The sequence below is a fragment of the Schistocerca cancellata genome, chromosome 11 (genome assembly GCF_023864275.1).
Source record: "Schistocerca cancellata isolate TAMUIC-IGC-003103 chromosome 11, iqSchCanc2.1, whole genome shotgun sequence".
Lineage (NCBI taxonomy): Eukaryota > Metazoa > Arthropoda > Insecta > Orthoptera > Acrididae > Schistocerca > Schistocerca cancellata.
The window spans coordinates 84,367,216-84,391,230 of NC_064636.1; the positions used below are offsets into that span (position 1 = coordinate 84,367,216).

The 24,015-nt window shown below is 40.6% G+C and overlaps 1 protein-coding gene across 1 annotated transcript; it reads left to right on the forward strand.

Annotated features, from left to right (window-relative positions):
• Positions 1-577: 577 nt before the first annotated feature.
• Positions 578-20,833, forward strand: LOC126108519 (S-phase kinase-associated protein 2-like). The gene is made up of 2 exons (XM_049913790.1): positions 578-780; positions 19,233-20,833. The coding sequence occupies exon 2, from the start codon at positions 19,235-19,237 to the stop codon at positions 20,609-20,611; it is 1,377 nt and encodes a 458-aa protein (XP_049769747.1). The 5' UTR covers positions 578-780; positions 19,233-19,234; the 3' UTR covers positions 20,612-20,833.
• The last annotated feature ends 3,182 nt before the right edge of the window (positions 20,834-24,015 follow it).

Consider the following 24,015-nt stretch of genomic DNA (forward strand, 5'->3'; position numbering starts at 1 on the left):
CATGTCCTACCAACCGATCCCTTCTTCTAGTCAAGTTGTGCCACAAACTTCTCTTCTCCCCAATCCTATTCAACACCTCCTCATTAGTTATGTGATCTACCCATCTAATCTTCATCATTCTTCTGAAAATATGACATAAAACTGAGCCAACAAAACAAATTCTCGTTTCGATTTGTGGTGTACAATTCCTTGGACATGATTTTCTCATTTTTTTATTTGCATTTAGAAACAAGGATCTGAGACAAGAGAAGAAAAACGCAAGAGAAGAACAAATGTAATGGAAACGGTACACTCGATTTTTTTTAATTTCTCAGGATTTTATAGCCGTTACTATATTACAATGCCTGTGCAGGTGGTACTGCCTTCTTTACATCGAAGATTACCAGTGACCTTGTGCAATACGTTTACACAACCAAGTAACATTTCATTGCACAGCATACATTCATTGTCTGTCTGATTGCGTACATTTTAGCGCTTGTAATTATAATAAAATATCGGTGTAATCTAGCGTGTTGTACTGCAAAATAGAACGCATTCTAGCGGAATTTTCTCTGAAGCGTTTGGCAACACTGACATCCGAAAATCAATAGCCTTATAGTAGGAGCTAGGAGGGCGGGTTGCGTCGTATGTGAGGCCGTGTTCTATCTGTGTAATTCGTACGATTCTGATCTGAATAGCCGGTGTATTTCTTGACGTATATTGTTTGTCATTCTTTATAATCACGAAGGGAAAGTTCGCTGTTATAGGGAAGCCTTTCTTTCGCCAAACTTTGTCTGCAAAGTAAGTGTCTGTCAAGTTGGCTTTGTGTATGAAAAAACAAATTGTTAAATGTAAACTTTGTGTGGTTAAATGATACTTTACGTGTTCCACTTCTTCCATGCACGATGATTCGTTATTGTGTGTAATGTGTCCTTGTGCTACAGTGCCCGTGCAGGGTCTAATCAATACGAGTCTTCGACCAGTGACGTAATGTTAATGGCTGCTGTCGCCTTTCGGTGCACACATTAACATTTTCGTTGTTAGTTGGCGAAGCCAACGAAGTTTGTAAGAAAAAAAAAAACACTTTTGAGGTAGCTTATACGACGGATTAGGTTGCGTTGGAAGGTGACTGTTTGGTTGTGAGATGATGAAGCCTATGAATGTGAAACTAAATAAATCTGGTTTGATGACAGACTAATCTGTAACTTTGCGCGAGGTGTAGATTAGGTTGGAAGAAGATAGTTCGTTAGTTGGCGAAGCCAACTAATATGGTGCTAAAGAAAAAAAACATTTTTGTGGTGACAGACTGCCAGTCTGCTTAGCCAGTTTCAAAAAATCAATAACATACCGTTACAGTCGCCATATTGTGTTCGGCGGTTGTCGCGTGTTACGTCATTTGTCAAAGCAGACGACGCGAATCGAACATTCCTCTATATCCCCTCACCCCCCAACCCCAACAGTCATTTTTCAAATGACTGCGCCCAAATGCTGAATGTTTATACAGGTCTAGTGGTAAAAGTACATAGTGGGCACACACTTCAGATTTAGTTCTGTGGTATTCAAATGCATATCGACGACTAATTATTTAATGTATGTGTTTAGAATTTAACCAGCGGTTTTCTTTAGGATCAGAACTGCGGTAATTGTTGCAAAGTGTGTTTACACATGGCGCGAACCTAAAAATTAGGCTACTACAGGCCTGCTTGCAACGAAAAGCTTCGACTTTAAATGTCGCTGCCTTCGCCAACTCGGCCAAGTTATCTGCCTCTAGTCCAACAAGGATCTCGGGATATACTAGAGACCAGCCTATTTCTGTGGAGGGGGGACAAATATGGTAAATTTTTTATATATCGATATCGGACTTCCTGACACTGTAGCACAACAAATGCAGGAGAAAAGGACCTCTCTTCGTTAGGTCCATTATGGGCTGCAGCAAATATCAATAAGAAATCCACCAAATAGGGCATGGTAGCTTCGGAAACGCTGAAATCGGGAGTGCGCTGTGCTTTTGTTAAACAGTAGTTGCGTTCTAGTAAGGCTATCAGAACAAAGTGCTACCGTCGTCAAACTGTCTCTAGTACAATTGCGCAGCTTTGTGATAGTTCCGACCGTCAGACTCCTCGGCGTTTACTCGAACGCTAAAATTCGCGTGTTTCGTTTTCTGACCACCTATAGCGCTAGTTGACGTTTCTGCCGTCTTCACGTTGCTCAAATGTTTCTCATTTAATTACCTTGATTTAAGTAATGAAATAATGCACCGGGTACGTATTTTCGTCGTGCTTAGCACTGTGCGTTTTGAGAATTTATTCTCAAAGGCAAGTGAAAATATTTACGTAAGTCTTTTGTGTGTTGTGCCCCTCTAACACTGCACTGTCGTCTTTTTGAGGTAAAGATACGGTACTGTGCCGCCTACATTACACACACACACACACACACACACACACATTGAAATTTCACAAACAGTATGAGTGATGGTTTGCGGGGGTCTTTCTGTATAATGTAATAGGTGCAGTAGCTTCTGATCACAAAAAGACGGCTATAGTGCAAAACAGGCAGTACAACACAAAAAATACTAATGCATATATAAATCATGACGATGAGAAAATCTCGAAATGCGTCGGACAAAATAAAGGGGGGGGGGGGGGGATTGCAGTGTTTCATTATTGCGTATTTGCAGAGTGGCAGTAGCAAGCTTTCCAAAAACATCGATTGGTATGGGACTGAGTCAGACGTTTCTGCCTCCCACATGTGGTCGGCACTTCTTTGAGAACTAGTGATACAAAATGTTAATTGAAGATGTTCTTAATTATTCCTGATACAACTTTCCTCATCAACTTCCTGTTCTTTTTTATGCATGAAAAAAAATTGATCGGCTTGCCTCATTGATTTTGGTAACACAAATTTTGTTGCTGATTGATTTTACATTGCAGATAATTTACAAATAACAGAAATTGTTTTGAAGAAAAATTATCGTTCGTTTGGTTATTAGGGAGTGGCCGCAATGTGCCCACTTTTAAGAAACTGATAGCCAGCTTAATTTCACTAATAAATGTGTGCTTATTTATAGCTATGCAACCTCCCCTTTAAAATGAGCCAGATGCATGATCGCATGTCATTTATAGCAATGACTGTAGTATGTGACCCCCAACTATCGGCTCTTGGGATCAGGTCCTTGTATGACAGAAAAAACTATTCTTTTTGAAAGTAACATTGAAAGAAGGTAGTGAGATCCTTTTGCTTTTGAAAACCCAGGCTTCATATATGTAACAGATTTTCACAAAAAAATCCCTCAAGAAAATAAAATTAAACCAAGATGTATTAAATTTTCATAAGATTGAAATATAGAGGTCCTTGAAAAGACTAACCTAGTACTTTTTTCCAACGAGAATAAACACACAGTTTTGCGCAAGCGCGCGTGAATATCTTTGGATCAGTCTTACGGAAGTCTTAGGAGCCAGTCAGAACGATTTCCTCTGATCATTCGAAACAAGTTGCAACCATCCATCGGCCGCAACTCTAATAACAGATAAAAACCTTTTCGTGGTGACGGACTGCTCTGTAGCTTAGCCAGTTTCAGAAAATCAATAACATAACGTTGCAGTCGCCATATTGTATTCGGCGGTTGTCGCATGTTTCGTATGGCATTGGTCAAAGCAGACGACGCGAATCGAACATTCCTCTATATCCCCACATCAGTCATTTTTCCAATGACTGTGCCCAGATGCTGGATGTTTATATAGATCTAGTGGTGAAAGTACATAGTGGGCACACACTTCAGATTTATTTTTATGGTATTAAAATACTCATCGACGAATAATCATTTAACGTATGTGTTTCGAATTTAACCAGCTATCAACCAGTCACAAACCACAGGAACTGGGAGAATGCGTGGGTCGAACGCATTCGCGTGGTTGCAACTGTATCGCAAACGAACCTAATCTGAGCAAAGGCCACGTGATCTAGTTAACCAATAACAGCGACATAGCAGACGTGATCTATTCAACCAATGGCAAAGTGACTGTTTCGTCGCGCTCGTACACACACATTAATATACATACAGTATAGAAATTTTTCTCGTCAGAAAGAGTGGGTGTTTTTTCCGTAGATGTGGTTAGAAAGGAATGTAAGACGAAATATTAAGTGAATGCGAATGAAGCAGCGATATTGCTGCTCTTATGTGCAAGAAATATATGGCTCTTTTTATTCCGAATATGTCGAGGTTTCCTTATCTCGATTTCCGTGGGCATGGTACAGCTGGGACGTAACAACAGAAGTTAATCCTAGAATGCTGAAGGGAGAGAGACTGTGAAATTGTTACTAAACTATCGTAAATTTTAACTTAGTACTGTAGTTTATTCGAAGGAAGCCATAGGTTATACACTAGTTGATTACAATTATAAGGTCGTCAGTGGTATGTCACGTACAAAATAAGAGTAAAATGCCGTCTCGCACTATATACTGACCATTGTACTGCCCAAAGTACTGACGGGGATGTCGAATTGGGACAAAGTGCAATCGTGGTTTTTTTGGGGGGAGGGGCGGCTAGTTATCCAAGGTTAAACTGCTGAGAGTGAATTGGAGACTTCTACATTATCCGATGTTGCCAATATTTGGCAGTTATATGAATAGGTCGTGATCTTTACGAGTGTGGTTCAACTGTTCACCGCTGTATTTTCCGAATATCTCGCGATTTCCGTTGGTGTCGTTAGGCTGGGACATAAGAGCACAGCTTTAATTGGCAGAAAAAATCTGATCGTGGGGTGCACTGATCTGTAGCGTAGCCAGAGGTCGATGTTACGCTCGAAGAGCTGTTGATTTGTTAGTGGGCGAAACCACTTAATGTCAAACCAAAAAAACGCGAATGTGGTGACATAGTTAGTTAGCTTGTGACATAGCAGTGAAATGTATAACTTATGTCACGAATAATCGACTATTTCCGCGAATGTATCGAGATTTCCATAGCGTGAGTAGGCAGGAAAGTAAGAGCATAACTTCAGTTTATGTACGTAACTCGTCACTATAACTTAAATTATAAATGTTCCACGAAAGTGTCGATTTTTGACCAGAGATGATGTGATAACTTCGCAGTTCAACTCTGGCGGTCGCTCAGGGCCAGTGTAACATCGCATTATCCTGCGAGTAGTGTATGGCGTACTGTGCCATATTACGAAATTTGGTCTCATTCGAAGCCCTCTATCAGTTGCCTTGTCGTAGCTCAGGCAAGATGGCGTGTGAAGGCTGCCTTGTCGATGAGGCTGCATTTTATAGAATAAGTAAAGGTAAACCATGATCGTGGTCATAGAGTAAATATATCTGGAGTGAGCATTCACAAGCGCAGAACAATTTTGTGTTGTCAACATGCATTGCCGGCCTGGTCACGTGATCTCGGGACGCCGTGTGTGTGTGTGTGTGTGTGTGTGTGTGTGTGTGTGTGTGTCCTGTATATTTCGAATGTCACTACGTACCTAGTACAGACGGATTCTTTTCGCACGTGTCGTGGATTATTTATATATGTTGCGCAGACATTTTAACAGTATCCATTTGATACCGGGAATAAACCAGCTACGTAACTTTTAAGGGCAAGTGATATTGCATTCTACTTCTTTGCGATAGGTGTCACAGTTCAGATGCACTCGATTTTTGGTAGTTTTCGGTAAGATACGGCACTTTATAGTATTACAGAGCCTGACGTACATTTTTGCAATGATAATATTGCAAAACGTACTTTTGCAAGTGTCCGAAAAACACCGAATTTGCCATACATTAGCGATTATATCCCAGCTAATTCGTTCTTTTTGTGCTATTTCTGCGTATTTATTTTCTCGTTGCGACCTAAAGCACAATTTTTCTTACTGGTGACACTTCGAAGTGTTTATTTAACGCATTTTACGTACTTGCTCCCAGTTTATTAAATAAATAGTATACTGAGTAAGAAGGGGATAAAAAAAGGGGATCGCAGAATAAATGTACCGTAAAGCAAATACAGTTAGTCATGTAACAGTCAACCCATATAACACCATTAAGGAAGTGCAAAGTGACACAAATGAAAGAGTTTGGGGACATGTTTACTAATATTTTAGGCTTCTTAATCAAACGGTGAAGAAAATAGATTGAAGGCAAAATACACCAAAGAAGATGAATGTGTACTTTGATTAGCTACACTGTTGTGTTTTTTATTTGATTTGTGCAGAAAATGTATTTACGCTGAATGCAGAAATTGGTAGTAAGTGCTGTCTGCTGTGGAAAATTAAAAATAGTTGATATAGCATCTACCTTCAGCCACACACATCCAAATTTTTCTGTCTAAACATTCCTCTTCGAAGTCTTTTGAACATACTTTGGAATATTTTGTGGGGACAAAATTACTCCTCCTTATTTTCTGGAGCCACATCTTTACCCACCGAGCGAGGTGGCGCAGTGGTTAGACACTGGACTCGCATTCGGGAGGACGACGGTTCAATCCCGCGTCCGGCCGCTCTGATTTAGGTTTTCCGTGATTTCCCTAAATCATTCCAGATAAATGCCGGGATGGATCCTTTGAAAGGGCACGGCCGACTTCCTTCCCCAAACAACCCAACAACCCCCCACATCTTTACCCGTTGTTCATCCTTCGGGAAACTAAAATATAAATCACACATAATCACTCTCCATGTCCTAGACACACTTAACATGGTCTCCTACTGTAACTTTATAGTAAAAAAAAAAGGTTTGGACACACATTATACGAAGACAATTACAGACTCCCACTCTATTGAATTTATCTGTATCCCGTCTTTCAAATCTATATACATAATCGGCAAGTCACTGATAAATGCATGGAGGATATTATTTTCTGAAACAAGTAACCATTCCCTTTCCTGTTACACTAGCAAGTTTACGAGAGGAAGCGATTGTTTGTAAGCTTTTGTACGAGCCGTAATATCTATTATATAGTTATAAAATCGTAGAAAAATACGTCTACAGAATCAAGCCTTAATTATAATGCGTCTCGAAATTTTTAAACATAGTACCCTTGAAAAGTTACTATCCCTCCTTTCACATATTTTTCTTTGCATCCGTATCGACAACAGTAATTCACCATCTCTATTAAACTACCAACAGACGGCGGAAACACAACAAAACTCTTGATATTACAAACTTCAAACTCTGCGGAAAGCACACACGCTCAGCGAAGTGGGTCTAGTTTAGCAGGGGATACAACCACCACCACCTAAGGTGGTGGTGATACAACCCGTCGGCTTTGAACAATGACGTCACAAGTCGCCAGAGAGCATGTATTACAAAGATGAAAGAGCTGAGGAGAATGTTGAGAAACAAAGGAATGCGAGAGAGATAAACTTTATTTCACATATGTAAGGGCCAGTAGTATTTTCACGTTAACGATATCGCGTGTTTGTATCTTAGTATTTCTCCGCAAAATACAGTGGAAAGAAATGAATGAAATTACTAGCAAAGAATACATCACGTTACATGTATGTCAGTTGTATCTCGAAAGTCTTTCGAACTGTGCAGTGCAGTATAGGATACAAGTTCAGCGTAGTCGATTTCTTAGTTTAAACTAGCATTGCTGGCCTGTTGTTCACTTGAACTATGTATCCCCTGCTTCACTAAACCGCAAATGAAACCCGATACAAATTAAAAGCTCATTCGAAGTGTGTTGCTTAAGTACAGTCCGGAATACGAGTTTGTCGTAAGGCGATTTCTTCGTTTTCACTAGCAGTACTGTCCTGTTCTTCACCTGAACGATGTATCCTCCGCTTCAGTAAACCCTAAGTGGAACACGGGATACAAATTGTAGATGTGCTGTTTATTTCGTCTCCGCTATTACTAACATAAAGTAGGATCAATTTATTCTATCTCGTGAGATTTTTTTTAAAAAGCCAAAAAACACTCATCAGCTACTGAAGCATCTGTATCTTAGGATCAGTTTAGTCTATCTCGTGAGATTTTTTTTTTTTAAGCCAAAAAACACTTATCAGCTACTGAAGCATCTGTATCTTCTAATGGGTGCGGGAATTCCGACTCACACCCACCCACCTCCCCAGAAGTCGGAACTCCCGCACCCATTAGAAGATACAGATGCTTCAGTAGCTGATAAGTGTTTTTTGGCTTTTTTAAAAAAAAAACTCACGAGATAGAATAAACTGATCCTACTTACGAATAGGTGGAAATACATGTACGTTACATTTGCGACCTGTTTCATTTTATATGTTTTGATTGTTTATTGAACTTAATTAAATCATACGTTTAATGATTTAGCGAATATCAAACGATCGCTTTTAGATTCACTTTCAATTATTTTAATGATAGCGCTTATTAGAACACAGAACTGCTTTATTATCTATGCCTCGAAGTGAAGACATTGCTATCTATGACTAAGGAATGACGTCATTGTTCAAAGCCGACGGGTTTTATCCCCTGCTTCACTAGACCCAGCGAAGTCCCGAAAACACGTGACAATCCTGGTTTACTGTTGACAACATGCGCAGAACGCAATGCTCTCTCCAGAGAGGTTTACTCTATGATCGTGGTTAGGCTCTCGCAATGTGCTTCCACGCCCTAAATGCAAAGTCCTTTCTAATTTCTTATTCAATGAGGATTCGTTTCGTTGCTGGCGCCGACGGTGGGCGCTGAAGGGTAGTCGCATGCTCCATGTGTGTCCGAAGACGGTGAAACTTGTCACAAATTTCGGCATGTATACGTACGGCGACGGACTGGGATTTCTTCTGTCACGAAGCGGGTATCGAGTTGGCGGTAAACACTTAACAGTTGGAAGACCAGGAGTCGTCGTTAAAATGGGCGAGGCGAAATTTGAGAAAAGGAAACACAATAGACATGAAATTGTAGGAAATTGGGTGTTCGACGAAATTCAGTGAGGGGGGGGGGGGATATGCGGCGGGACGTCAGAGAAGCAATCTCACGATATGGCAGAAAGATTAATAAACATTTTGCAGTTAACTAGCGGAGTACATTTTCCCTCAAGCAGATCTCCAGAAAAAAAAAATCACTATAACCTCGTTAGCGGGAACTCGTATAAGACGAACTCGCGGTTAACGCGAAAAAAATATTGGTCCCACCAGGAATACATTAGTTCTTATGGTATGTTTTATCGGTTAACACGAATTTCGGTTAAGGCGAATTCCTAGCGTAATTAAATTTCTCTGTAACACAAACTTCCGACATTAGAGTATTCTGAAGCGTAATTTTTTTCCGAAATGAATGTAGAAAATGTAGCTACAAAGCTAATTATACTTATTGTTGACTCGTATTTAACGTATTGTAGGTCGGTAGCCGCGATTATTACCTCAACAATCGGCGCATGCTGTACATTGTAAGACATTCAATAACGTGTGCAGCAGCATTTAGGAACGTACTCAGTGCCAGATTTGACAGGTGCTCTGTTAGTCGGAGCAGTATCAATTTGGAATACTGAATAAAAACTAAAGTTACAACCGGTACCGTAGCACGCGAAAATGGCAAAGAGGAAACGGACGGCTCTAAATGTACAGTTAAAGCTTAAGATTCTAGATGAAGTGGACCGTGGTACCAAGAAAACAGCAATTGCAGAGCAGTTTGGAATACCTAAATCTACTTTATCTACGATTATTAAGTATCGAGAAACAAATCTAAACGACTTCGTACCAAGTATGAAGACATCGAGACGTTACTGCTAGAATGGTTCAATCACATGCGTGCATGTAACATACCTTTAACTGGCTCTGTGATTCAGTCAAAAGCAAATGATGTTGCTGAAGATATGGGCATCGAACACTTGCGTTGTTCTGCTGGTTGGTTGTATCGGTTCCAAAAGAGACATTCAATTTCAACTGTACAAATTTGTGGTGAAGCAAATAAAGTTGATGAAGAAAGTGCGAACAGCTGGTTGCATGAGTTCAACCGATTGAGGGAAAAGTATGCCTCGTGTGATGTGTTTACCATGGATGAAACTGGATTTTTCTACAATCTTTTTCCAAATTACACCCTGGGGATAAAAGGTGATAAGTGTTACGGTGGAGCCCGAAGCAAAAAACGTGTGACTGTTGTACTGTGCTGTAATGCTGACGGCTGCGAGAAGTTTCGTCCTTCGGTTATCGGTAAATCTGAGAAACCACGTTGTTTTAAAAAAAACATAAATATGGACACTTTACCTTGCATCTACTGTCACCACAAGAAAGCTTGGATCGATGGCACATCATTTCTCAAGTGGCTTCTTCGTTTCAACAGTCGAATGGTTGCTCAAAATAGATATGTTCTTCGTACATTAGACAGATGTACTGCCCATAACGTTCCTGATCTGAACCTATCCAACATAAAGGTTCAGTCTTTTCCACCCAACGCCACAAGCTGCCTTCAGCCTTTGGACCAAGGCATAATCTCTCTCATAAAGAGATCTTATCGCAGGCGACTTGTAAGAGCTGCAATTCGTGCGCTGAAAACAATAGTGCAATCCCAAATAGGAATCTGCTTGACGCAATAAAATCCCATCGCAGCAGCCTGGAACTCAGTATCGCCACATCTCAGAGCTTGGAGATACAGCAACACTGAAGATGTCCACGAGTTAGAAGATGCCACTTCACCTGATGAACGGACAGTTCTGCAGGACGTTGCGAACCCTGGGATTAGTTTCGAAGAATTCATTAGTATAGACGGCGATGTTGCTGTATGTGCTTCTGTGGAATCAGATGTGCCAAAAGCTGTGAACGAGGTGCAAGAAGGGCCATCAGAAGAAAGTGGAGAGGAAGAGAATACAGATACCATTCCACCTACCCGTCAGGAGATGTTTACAGCCTTGGACTGTTTAGAACGGTTCGCTTGAACATCCGACGTCACTTCTGGGTTTACGGACGCTATCGTTACAATTGGTTGTGAAATTACAAAATATTATCGTTCCCATGAACGTCAGCGAACCATGACCGAATTTTTTCCAACAAAGTAATGTACATAATTTGTGAGTACTTGTAATTTCACAATCTCTTTATAGTACAGAGTGATTCAAAAAGAATACCACAACTTTAAAAATGTGTATTTAATGAAAGAAACATAATATAACCTTCTGTTATACATCATTACAAAGAGTATTTAAAAAGGTTTTTTTTTTCACTCAAAAACAAGTTCAGAGATGTTCAATATGGCCCCCCTCCAGACACTCGAGCAATATCAACCCGACACTCCAACTCGTTCCACACTCTCTGTAGCATATCAGGCGTAACAGTTTGGATAGCTGCTGTTATTTCTCGTTTCAAATCATCAATGGTGGCTGGGAGAGGTGGCCAGAACACCATATCCTTAACATACCCCCATAAGAAAAAACCGCAGGGGGTAAGATCAGGGCTTCTTGGAGGCCAGTGATGAAGTGCTCTGTCACGGGCTGCCTGGCGGCCGATCCATCGCCTCGGGTAGTTGACGTTCAGGTTTCGTAACTAACCTTTTTCGTAGGACTCTCCATACAGTTGATTGTGGAATTTGCAGCTCTCTGCTACCTCTGCGAGTCGATTTTCCTGGGCTGCGAACAAATGCTTGCTGGATGCGTGCTACATTTTCATCACTCGTTCTCGGCCGTCCAGAACTTTTCCCTTTGGACAAACACCCATTCTCTGTAAACTGTTTATACCAACGTTTAATACACCACCTATCAGGAGGTTTAACACCATACTTCGTTCGAAATGCACGCTGAACAACTGTCGTCGATTCACTTCTGCCGTACTCAATAACACAAAAAGCTTTTTGTTGAGCGGTCGCCATCTTAGCATCAACTGACGCTGACGCCTAGTCAACAGCGCCTCAAGCGAACAAATGTACAACTAAATGAAACTTTATAGCTCCCTTAATTCGCCGACAGATAGTGCTTGGCTCTGCCTTTTGTCGTTGCAGAGTTTTAAATTCCTAAAGTTGTGGTATTCTTTTTGAATCACCCTGTATTATAAGTCTACAATAACATGATTCATACTGTAGTGTATTACACATTAGTGTACTGCTGTACATGTATACTTATTAAAATCTGTGTTTTTCACTTAACACGATTTTTCTAACACGAACTCCTGATTTTTCGGTACCTTCGGATTCGTGTTAACTAAGTTTTACTGTAAATTACTTTTTTGCTGAAGCAGGTAAACTTTACCTGACCGACGGAACTGTGATGCAGTAATTCTGTTGAAGAATGTTGCAAGCATGACTGGCAACAAAAATTCCGTGCCTTTCGGCGAAACCTATATTTTCAATTTCCTCGAAACTAAATTCGTTACGGCATCACTTGGCTTGCTACTGCGTATATTCTACATTACTTTGCAGTGTCTGTTCAAGTTTCATGCTTAAAATTTGGTCTCGTTTGTGTGTTCGCGGCTTGAATATGTGATTGGCTGATTACACAACGTGTAATGTGGTCTGTTCTGTGTTCTGATTGGCTAAGGACGTCACGTGCCCTGCACTTAGGCTGTGTAACAAAAGCGCACCCATTGCATTCTCGATTTCACTGTTTTTGAAGCTTTCGTTCCATACAGATTAATACATATGACTGAAAGATCCACTGTTGACATCCCGTATGAGCTAGAAAATTTCAGAGTAAGCATTCGATGGGATTTAGTATTTTTTAAAAAAGATGTTGTTGTTGTTGTGGTCTTCAGTCCTGAGACTGGTTTGATGCAGCTCTCCATGCTAATCTGCCCTGTGCAAGCTCCTTCATCTCCCAGTACCTACTGCAACCTACATCCTTCTGAATCTGCTTAGTGTATTCATCTCTTGGTCTCCCTCTTCGATTTTTTACCCACCACGCTGCCCTCCAGTGCTAAATTTGTGGTCCCTTGATGCCTCACGACATGTCCTACAAACCGATCCCTTCTTCTAGTCAAGTTGGACCACAAACTTCTCTTCTCCCCAAACCTATTCAATACCTCCTCATTAGTTACGTGATCTACCCACCTAATCTTCAACATTCCTCTGTAGCACCACACTTCGAAAGCTTCTATTCTCTTCTTGTCCAAACTATTTATTGTCAATGTTTCACTTCCATACATGGCTACACTCCATACAAATACTTTCAGAAACGACTTCCTGACAATTAAATCTATACTCGATGTTAACAAATTTCTCTTCTTCAGAAACGCTTTCCTTGCCATTTCCAGTCTACATTTTATATCCTCTCTACTTCGACCATCATCAGTTATTTTGCTCCCCAAATGGCAAAACTCTTTTACTACTTTAAGTGTCTCATTTGCTAATCTAATTCCCTCAGCATCACCCGACTTAATTCGACTACATTCCATTATCCTCGTTTTGCTTTTGTTGATGTTCATCTTATATCCTCCTTTCAAGACACTGTCTATTCCATTCAACTGCTCTTCCAAGTCATTTGCTGTCTCTTACAGAATTACAATGTCATCGGCAAACCTCAAGGTTTTTATTTCTTCTCCCTGGATTTTAATACCTACTCCAAATTTTTCTTTTGTTTCCTTTACTGCTTGCTCAATATATACAGATTGAATAACATTGGGGAGAGGCTACAACCCTGTCTCACTCCCTTCCCAACCACTGCTTCCTTTTCATGCCCCTCGATTCTTATAACTGCCATCTGGTTTCTGTACAAATTGTAAATAGCCTTTTGCTCCCTGTATTTTACCCCTGCCACCTTTAGTATTTGAAAGAGAGAATTCCAGTCAACATTGTCAAAAACTTTCTGTAAGTCTACAAATGCTAGAAACGTAGGTTTGCCTTTCCTTAATCTTCCTTCTAAGATAGGTCGTAGGGTCAGTATTGCCTCACGTGTTCCAACATTTCTACGGAATCCAAACTGATCTTCCCCGAGGTCGGCTTCTACCACTTTTTCCATTCGTCTGTAAATAATTCGCGTTAGTATTTTGCAGCTGTGGCTTATTAAACTGATAGTTTGGTAATTTTCACATCTGTCAACACCTGCTTTCTTTGGGATTGGAATTATTATATTCCTCTTGAAGTCTGAGGGTATTTCGCCTGTCTCATACATCTTGCTCACCAGATGGTAAAGTTTTGTCATGACTGGCTCTCTCAAGGCCGTCAGTAGTTCTAATGGAATATTGTCTACTCCCGGGGCCATGTTTCGACTCAGGTCTTTCAGGGCTCGGTCAAACTCTTCAGCAGTATCGTATCTCCCATTTCATCTTCATCTACATCCTCTTCCATTTCCATAATATTGTCCTCAAGTACATTGCACTTGTATAGAACCTCTATATACTCCTTCCACCTTTCTGCTTTCCCCTCTTTGCTTAGAACTTGGTTTCCATCTGAGCTCTTGATATTCATACAAGTGGCTCTCTTTTCTCCAAAGGTCTCTTTAATTTTCCTGTAGGCTGTATCTATCTTACCCCTAGTGAGATAAGCCTCTACATCCTTACATTTGTCCTCTAGCCATGCCTGCTTAGCCATTTTGCACTTCCTGTCGATCTCATTTTTGAGACGTTTGTATTACCTTTTTGCCTGCTTCATTTACTGCATTTTTATATTTTCTTCCTTCATCATTTAAATTCAATATTTCTTCTGTTACCCAAGGATTTCTACTAGCCGTCGTCTTTTTTACCTACTTGATCCTCTGCTGCCTTCACTACTTCATCCCTCAGAGCTACCCATTTGTCTTCTACTGTATTTCTTTCCCCCATTCCTGTCAATTGTTGCCTTATGCTGTCCCGGAAACTCTGTACAACCTTTGGTTTAGTCAGTTTATCCAGGTCCCATTTCCTTAAATTCCCACCTTTTTGCAATTTCTTCAGTTTTAATCTACAGTTCATAACCAATAGATTGTGGTCAGAGTTCACATCTGCCTCTGGAAATGTCTTACAATTTAAAACCTGGTTCCTAAATCTCTGTCTTACCATTATATAATCTATCTGATACCTTTTAGGATCTCCAGGATTCGTCCATGTATACAACCTTCTTTTATGATACTTGAACCAAGTGTTAGCTATGGTTAAGTTATGCTCTGTGCCAAATTCTATCAGACGGCTTCCTCTTTCATTTCTTAGCCCCAATCCGTATTCACCTACTATGTTTCCTTCTCTCCCTTTTCCTACTGTCGAATTCCAGACACCCATGACTATTAAATTTTCGTCTTCCTTCACTACCTGAATAATTTCTTTTATCTCATCATACATTTCTTCAATTTCTTCGTCATCTGCAGAGCTAGTTGGCATATAAATTTGTACTACTGTAGTAGGCATGGACTTCGTGTCTATCTTGGCTACTATAATACGTTCACTATGCTGTTCGTAGAAGCTTACCCGCACTCCTATTTTTTTATTCATTATTAAACCTACTCCTGCATTACCCCTATTTGATTTTGTATTTACAACCCTGTATTCACCTGACCAGAGGTCTTGTTCCTCCTCCCACCGAACTTCACTAATTCCCACTATATCTAACTTTAACCTATCCCTTTCCCTTTTTTAAATTTTCTAACCTCTTGGGTCAAATATTTCGGAGGTAAAATAGTCCCCCATTCGGATCTCCGGGCAGGGACTACTAAGGAAGACGTCGTTATCAGGAGAAAGAAAACTGGCATTCTACAGATCGGAGCGTGGAATGTCAGATCCCTTAATTGGGCAGGTAGGTTAGAAAATTTAAAAAGGGAAATGGATAAGTTAAAGTTAGATATAGTGGGAATTAGTGAAGTTCGGTGGCAGGAGCAACAAGACTTTTGGTCAGGTGAATACATGGTTAAAAATACAAAATCAAATAGGGGTAATGCAGGAGTAAGTTTAAATAATGAATAGAAGAATAGGAGTGTGGGTAAGCTACTACAAACAGCATAGTGAACGCATTATTGTGGCCAAGATAGACACAAAGCCGATACCTATTACAGTAGTACAAGTTTATATGCCAACTAGCTCTGCAGATGATGAAGAAATCGATGAAATGTATGATGATATAAAAGAAATTATACAGGTAGTGAAAGGAGACATTAATTTAATAGACATGGGTGACTGGAATTCGAGTGTTGCAGAAGGGAGAGAAGGAAACATAGTAGGTGAATATGGATTGGGGGTTAGAAATGAAAGGAAGCCACCTGGTAGAATTTTGCACAGAGTATAACTTAATCATAACTAACACTTGGTTCAAGAATCATAAAAGAAGGTTGTATACATGAAAGAATCCTGGAGATGCTAGAAGGTATCAGATAGATTATATAATGGTAAGAGAGAGATTTAGGAAACAGGTTTTAACTTGTAAGACATTTCCAGGGGCAGATGTGGACTCTGACCACAATCTATTGGTTATGAACTGTAGATTAAAACTGAAGAAACTGCAGAAAGGTGAGAAATTAAGGAGATGGGACCTGGATAAACTGACTAAACCAGAGTTTCAGGGAGAGCATAAGGGAACAATTGACAGGAAAGGGGGAAAGAAATACAGTAGAAGAAGAATGGGTAGTTTTGAGGGATGGAATAGTGAAGGCAGCAGAGGATTAAGTATGTAAAAAATCGAGGGCTAGTAGAAATCCTTGGGTAACAGAAGAAATATTCAATTTAATTGATGAAAGGAGAAAATATAAAAATGCAGTAAATGAAGCAGGCAAAAAGGAATACAAATGCCTCAAAAATGAGATCAACAGGAAGTGCAAAATGGTTAAGCAGTGATGGCTAGAGGACAAATGTAAGGATGTAGAGGCTTCTCTCACTAGGGGTAAGATAGATACTGCCTACAGGAAAATTAAAGAGACCTTTGGAGAAAAGAGAACCACTTGTATGAATATCAAGAGCTCAGATGGAAACCCAGTTCTAAGCAAAGAAGGGAAAGCAGAAAGGTGGAAAGAGTATATAGAGGGTCTATACAAGGGTGATGTACTTGAGGACAATATTATGGAAATGGAAGAGGATGTAGATGAAGATGAAATGGGAGATACGATACTGCGTGAAGAGTTTGACAGAGCACTGAAAGACCTGAGTCGAAACAAGGCCCCGGGAGTAGACAACATTCCATTAGAACTACTGACAGCCTTGGGAGAGCCAGTCATGACAAAACTCTACCATCTGGTGAGCAAGATGTATGAGACAGGTGAAATACCCTCAGACTTCAAGAAGAATGTAATAATTCCAATCCCAAAGAAAGCAGGTGTTGACAGATGTGAAAATTACCGAACTATCAGTTTAATAAGTTACAGCTGCAAAATACTAATGAGAATTATTTACAGACGAATGGAAAAAGTGGTAGTAGCTGACCTTGGGGAAGATCAGTTTGGATTCCATAGAAATGTTGGAACACGTGAGGCAATACTGACCCTACGACTTATCTTAGAAGAAAGATTAAGGAAAGGCAAAACCTACATTTCTAGCATTTGTAGACTTAGAGAAAGCTTTTGACAATGTTGATTGGAATACTCTCTTTCAAATTTTGAAGGTGGCAGGGGTAAAATAAAGGGAGCGATAGGTTATTTACAATTTGTACAGAAAGCAGATGGCAGTTATAAGAGTCAAGGGGCATGAAAGGGAAGCAGTGGTTGGGAAGTGAGTGAGACAGGGTTGTAGCCTCTCCCCGGTGTTATTCAGTCTGTAAATTGAGCAAGCAGTAAAGGAGACAAAAGAAAAATTTGGAGTAGGTATTAAAATCCACGGAGAAGAAATACAAACTTTGAGGTTCGCCAATGACAGTATAATTCTGTCAGAAACAGCAAAGGACTTGGAAGAGCAGTTGAACGGAATGGACAGTGTCTTGAAAGGAGGATATAAGATGAACGTCAACAAAAGCAAAACGAGGATAATGGAATGTAGTCGAATTAAGTCGGGTGATGGTGAGGGAAGTAGATTAGGAATTAAGACACTTAAAGTAGTAAAGGAGTTTTGTTATTTGGGGAGAAAAAAACTGGTGATGGTCGAAGTAGAGAGGATATAAAATGTAGACTGGCAATGGCAAGGAAATCGTTTCTGAAGAAGAGAAATTTGTTAACATCGAATGCACAAACAGTGCCCGAACTCATGGGAATTGGTAACGCGCCGCAAGTAATGAATATAATGTGCGGGGGCACTACGAAAGTAGTGCGGGACAATACGTTGAGAATGTGGGTTTCGTGGGTGGAGTGCCAGAGATAAATCCCTGCAGTCGCGCTATCCTCTGTGTCCTCGGTGGCTCAGATGGATAGGGCGTCTGCCATGTAAGCGGGAGATCCTGGGTTCGAGTCCCGGTCGGGGCACACATCTTCATCTGTCCCAGTTGACATATGTCAACGCCTGTAAGCAGCTAAGGGTGTTCATTTCATTGTAATAAAATAGTAGTGTTTAGGTTTTTAAACCACATATTGCACTGAGTGCATTTGTCACTATATATAGGTTCTGCATCAAGTGCCTCCTCATTATAAACTTCAGTAAATTTTGTAGATGTTGGTTCTGTAAAACTTTGTGCAACTTCTTCCACTTTTCTTTCTACATACTGTTGTGTTCTTGTGCTTCTTATCTCACCTGGCCATTTAAAAGGGGACCTATTAGAGGCTAAATAAGATATGCTAACATTCAACATATCAACTACTTCACACTCAGGAATATAAACATCTGCATTGTCTTCCTCAGATCACATTTCAGGGATGATGATTATTCAGGTAGCCTACAACAAGAAGTTCAGTGAAATTTCTTGTTGTAGTGAGTATACCCATTCCTGCACAACGGATGTGATGGTAACACAGTTAGTTCAGGACCGAGGTATTTCTGCAACACCTCTGACAGATTTCCAACAATTGGAAAGCGTTTTCACTCTCTCAAACACCATCTTCTTTTCGTTCTTCATCTTCCGCACACATCATTCTTTCATTCCTGTATTCCCTCACTGACATCGTATCTGACAAAAAGTTCAAACAAAACTCTGTGCAGAACAATTCATGTGCAAGTTCTCATTCGTTTGTTATAAATGAAAGAAAGATGGAAACAGTGTTGTCAATATGCGTGTTCTACATTAGAAATTCAGTGATGTGAAATATGCAAAACGTTGAAAAATTTCTGACACTTTACACAGAAAAAATATTGCCCACTTTGATTGCAGTAACTACTAAGACATTAAGCAAAGAATATGTTGCACAGTTTTTATGAGTTTAAAATGAAAATATTTTATTTATTAACACAGGTGATACAGAGGTCTGACATACATGTTTTTCCACAGAAATTCACGATTGAGTTGTTGTGGCTTGTATAATTTGACATGAAATTGCCCTGCCTGGCATTCTCTTACATACCTTAAATAAAAGTGACACGCACAAAATCTTTAGCGATACTTATTCTGTGGAATAACTGTTAACTTTCTGTCCACAGAAATGGAATCGCCAACACTCGCCTGCAACCCGCCAGACGACGTACTGTTTTGCGTCTTTGCCTATCTGCCCATCCCAGAGTTGGTCCGATGTGCTACTGTGTGCAAGCAGTGGTACAAAATTGTGACAGGATTCACCCACCTGTGGAAAGGGAAAAGGTACGTCAGCAATAGAAGTCCGAGAGAATCTGCCGAGACGTGCGCCGTATTGTCCATCGTACCGCTGTTGCAGGAAATTGAAATCAAGGTGGCCAAAATGTTTGAGGTGAAAATTTACTACCCTCAGTTGTTTTTGTCAGTGACCAACATGTCTGACATACGAGCTGTGCAGGACTGTCAGAGACTAGGGTCTACACACGTGACAACTGATCTCAGCATTGCAGATATCGTCTTCTCTTCTCGTTCGCCTATCTGTTTTACAGCGCTCCGGACGCTAAAGATTGTCAGAGGGAACCCGACACTGACACTCTTCAAGCCGGGCACTAGGGCGGAATGTGCCATCATCTCTGCCCTGGAGCTGTGCCCGTTTCTCACGGAGCTGAGCCTCGACGTAGAGTCCCTGTCGGCGAACTACTTGGACTCTCTGGAAGGGCTCGGCCGGCTGGAGGTTCTAAGAATCCACTGCCGCAGTCTGAACGACCTGACGTTCCTACGGCACTGCTCGGATAAACTGGAGGAACTGGAACTGGAAAGTTGCGACGACTTGCCGTCGGCTGCGTACGCGGAGCTCCGCCACCTCGGGAAACTGCAGATGTTGCGGCTGTGCGACTGCCGTGTGGGGGGAGCGGATATGGAGGTGGCCGCGGCAGGTCTGAGGTCTCTCGAGAAGCTGCAGTTGGATCGTTGCGGAATGCTCTCGGACCTGTCCTTCTTGCGGTTCTGCAGCCAGCTGCGGGAGCTCCGCGTCGAGGCCGAGGACGTGGTGCTGACGGGTCTGAAGCACCTGCCCACCGGACTCCGCTCGCTCTGCCTCGTCAACAACGCTCTGACCGGTGACGAACTCTCCGAGGTGCTCCCGTTCCTGCGTCTGCTCGAGGAACTGAACCTCTGCAACACGGAGCTGGTCCAACTGGGCTTCCTCCGCTACTGTCGCAGACTGCGCCGCCTCTGCCTCAAGAACTCTACCTGGCCCGACACGTCGGAACTGTCGAGCCCGTGCAATCTGACGCGGCTCGAGACGTTGGTCCGAGAAGGTGCGGGGACGATGTGGACGTACTCTCCGGAACGGTGTCGTCACTGCCGCGACTGGACACTCTGTCGCTGGCCTACGTACAGGACGCCGCCGGGTGGTCCCTCCGCCAGTGGTCGCAACGTCGCGCTTTGTTGCTTTTCTGAGTTTACGGGTTGGAGGTGGATGCCTGTTGGGACCTTGAACACCTGAATAATTTGAACCATTTTCCTTGTATGTCACCACTTAGTGTGCAACTTTACCAGTGAAGTCATCCGACTGAGTCTGCCCCAAGTAAAAATCTATTGCTCGGATTGCTTTGTATAATCTTCTGTTACACGAGCTTTTCTAAGCAGAGGCGTCAACACCTCTATAGATTGATGTATATTTATTTGCCACGTATGTTCATTTGCTCAATAAATGTTTCCCTGTGCAGAGTAGTGTGTGTGTGCACCTTTTTCTATCTTACTGGCAGATTAACACTGTGTGCCATGTCAGGATACAAACTCGAACCTCACTTTTTGTAAGTTCTCCAGTCACGTTCCACAATATCCCACACAACTTCACTTCTGCCAGTACCACTTCTCCTACCATCCAAACTTAAAGAGCTTCCCTGCATACTTTACTGGCCTAGCACATCTAAGAAAAAAGATGTCGAAGGAAACCATTTACAAAATGAACCTCTACTGCTGAGTGGACACTTAACTCTGGAAACTACACCTTGGCTTTGGCTAATCTGTTTCTCAAAAGTCTCACTTCTTCCAGTAGTTGCTAGTCCTGTGAGGTATGCAGAAGAATATCTGTGATATTTGGGTGGTAGTGCAAGAGGAGAAAGAGTCGTGACTACAAAACTGAATAAGTAAGAGTATTGCCGTGATGGCAAGGTTTTGGCCTCAAGTTCCAGTACAGCATACAGTTTTAATCTGCCGAGAACGTTTTCTAAAAGTGATATTTGAATGATTTCTCATTGAATATATGACCCTCCCCCTAATTTAATCTCTCATTTATAGGTACAGAATGTGCGTGTGTGTGCGCGCGCGCTCGTGTGTGTCACAAACAGCCACTAAGCTAACCAAAAAATTCCTGTTTAAAAATTGCAGGCATTATTCGTTACATTAAAATATCAAGGCCTAACATATCACTTTACGCTGTAGAGATCTGTTACACTTAACAGTTCCCCATTGAAATGGATGATGCTATGGCAGTCGTAGCTCCTTAAGTATTCTGTCCCAAACATGTAGTTATAATTCATAACGCCTTACTTTGCAGTGAATTAGTCTCTATATTTTAAATGATCGTCAACCATCTTAGCTTTGTTTCAAACTGTTAAGTGTACATGGGCTTAAATTAGTCCGTGGATTTAACTTTCAATCCAGTCAGAAAAATTATATTTTCACACTAATCTTCTTCATACCATCTTGTTCTCTTCTAAATTTCTTAACATGAATATGTGCAAAACACACACACACACACACGTACGTTAGTCCGTACCATAAAGTACATTCCGTGTTTGACTAATTACTGCTAATCATTGTTACTCATGAAACAGGTAAGTCATTTTTCAGCATAGAAAATTAATCCACGTTGGTTGAAGCCATTAGGCCAGAGAAATTGCAGAAAGACTAATTACTTCAAAGTAAAGACCTCCCCATAAGAACATTTACAAACCAAACCATGTAGTTCAGCACTCGTATAAAAATATTCGAAACTACGATTACTAACAATTAATTTAGCTTCTGAAAACCTGCTAAGCCTGAATACACGCATTTCATCATCCAGAAGCTTATCTATAAATATGTTCCCTTCTTCTAGATTTTATAGCATCTAACAAGTACTCTTGGTTATGCTAAAGTTGTAAGCAAGCAAGTTTTATGTACATGACACTACTTACATAATCGTAAATTGTTTTGGTGCGAAGTTGAAGACCAAGAGGGACTTGTAATTCTTTGTTGCTCCTTACTCGATACTTGTGTTCTCTCTGTCTTATGTAGACAACAAAACTCAGGTGCGCACTCCATTCATTCATTTCGCCAAATATGTAACTATCCAGGTAAATTCTTCTGCATTACTATCTCAGTGTGAGTCTTCAAATAATGGCATTCTATCATTGTAAAACAGTTGAACACACTACATCATGCAGAAAAATACTAATACCACAATTCTAAATGGTTACAGTGATATTGTTCCTCTATCTCATTTTACTTCTATTATGGTATAGGTCATACCTCGATGGCATGTTGTGGCCTTCGGTTCAGAGACTGGTTGGATGCAGCTCTCCATGCTACTCTATCTTGTGCAAGCTTCTCCTTCTCCAAGTAACTACTGCAACCTACATCCTTCTGAATCTGCTTAGTGTATTCATCTCTTGGTATCCCTCTACAATGTTTACCGTCCATGCTGCCCTCCAATACTAACTTGATGATCCCTTGATGCCTCAGAACATGTCCTACCAACTGATCCCTTCTTCTAGACAAGTTGTGCCACAAATTCCTCTTCTCCACAATTATATTCAGTACCTTCTCATTAGTTACTTGATCTACCCATGTAATCTTCAGCATTCTTCTGTAGTACTACATTTCAAAAGCTTCTATTCTCTTCTTGTCTAAACTATTTATTGTCCCTGTTTCATTTCAATACATGGCTGCACTCCATACAAATACTTTTCTAAAAGACTTCCTCACACTTAGATCTGTACTCGATGTTAACAAATTTCTCTTATTCAGAAACACTTTCCTTGCCACTGCCAGTCTACATTTTACATCCTCCCTACTTCAACCATCATGTTTTTATTTTATTTTTATTTTATTTTTTTTAATACAAGGAAGGCAGCCATTGAGCGGCTACACATATTTTATGTAAGTTTTTCTGTATTCTACTAAAATAAACTAATTGTTAACACAAAATGAATTTCCTTGTAATAGTTGTCACCTCAAATGCTCGCAGTGGCTAATTATTTTTAATAAGCATTTTTTCAGTAATTTGTGCTGTGAGAAGCTCATCTTCCGATGCAGCCTCTGGTCGGCCATAATGCGGCGAAGTATTAATTAATTTTTCAGTGTTAACAGTAACTGTAAATGCGAGAGGTTTTGTTATAAGAACCTTTTTAAATTGCAACAGATAATTAATTTATGTTAAAGTTCATGTTTTTTAAACTATACAGATTCCATGAGTTCGGTAAGTTTTATCTTGGCCGCTCCACAGCAGCAATCAAAATTCTCTCAAGCCATGCTTTGCAATCAATAAATAGAAATTAACAAAATTACATTCAATTCAGTTAACAGCAACTATATTTTAGTCATCACGTTCAAAATCTAAAGTTGGTACATGAATAACTGAGGCCCTTCAAGAACCCGTTTCATATTTACTTATACACGTAAGTAAAAGTAATTAGAAAAAACAATATCCCTGAGAGAAAGAATCATGCTGATAAATTAAAATAAAAATATATAAATTTATATATGTAATTTTTTTGTATGTCACGTAACGAATAACACCGAAGTCACACTCCCCAAATAGCAAAACTCATCTACTACTTTAAATGTTTCATTTCCTAATCTAATTCCCTCAGCATCACTCGACTTAATTCGACTACATTCCATTATCCTTGTTTTGCTTTT

Excerpts from the sequence above, each read along its gene's own strand:
- LOC126108519 (XM_049913790.1), top strand. The coding sequence starts at position 19,235 with ATGGAATCGCCAACACTCGCCTGCAACCCGCCAGACGACGTACTGTTT.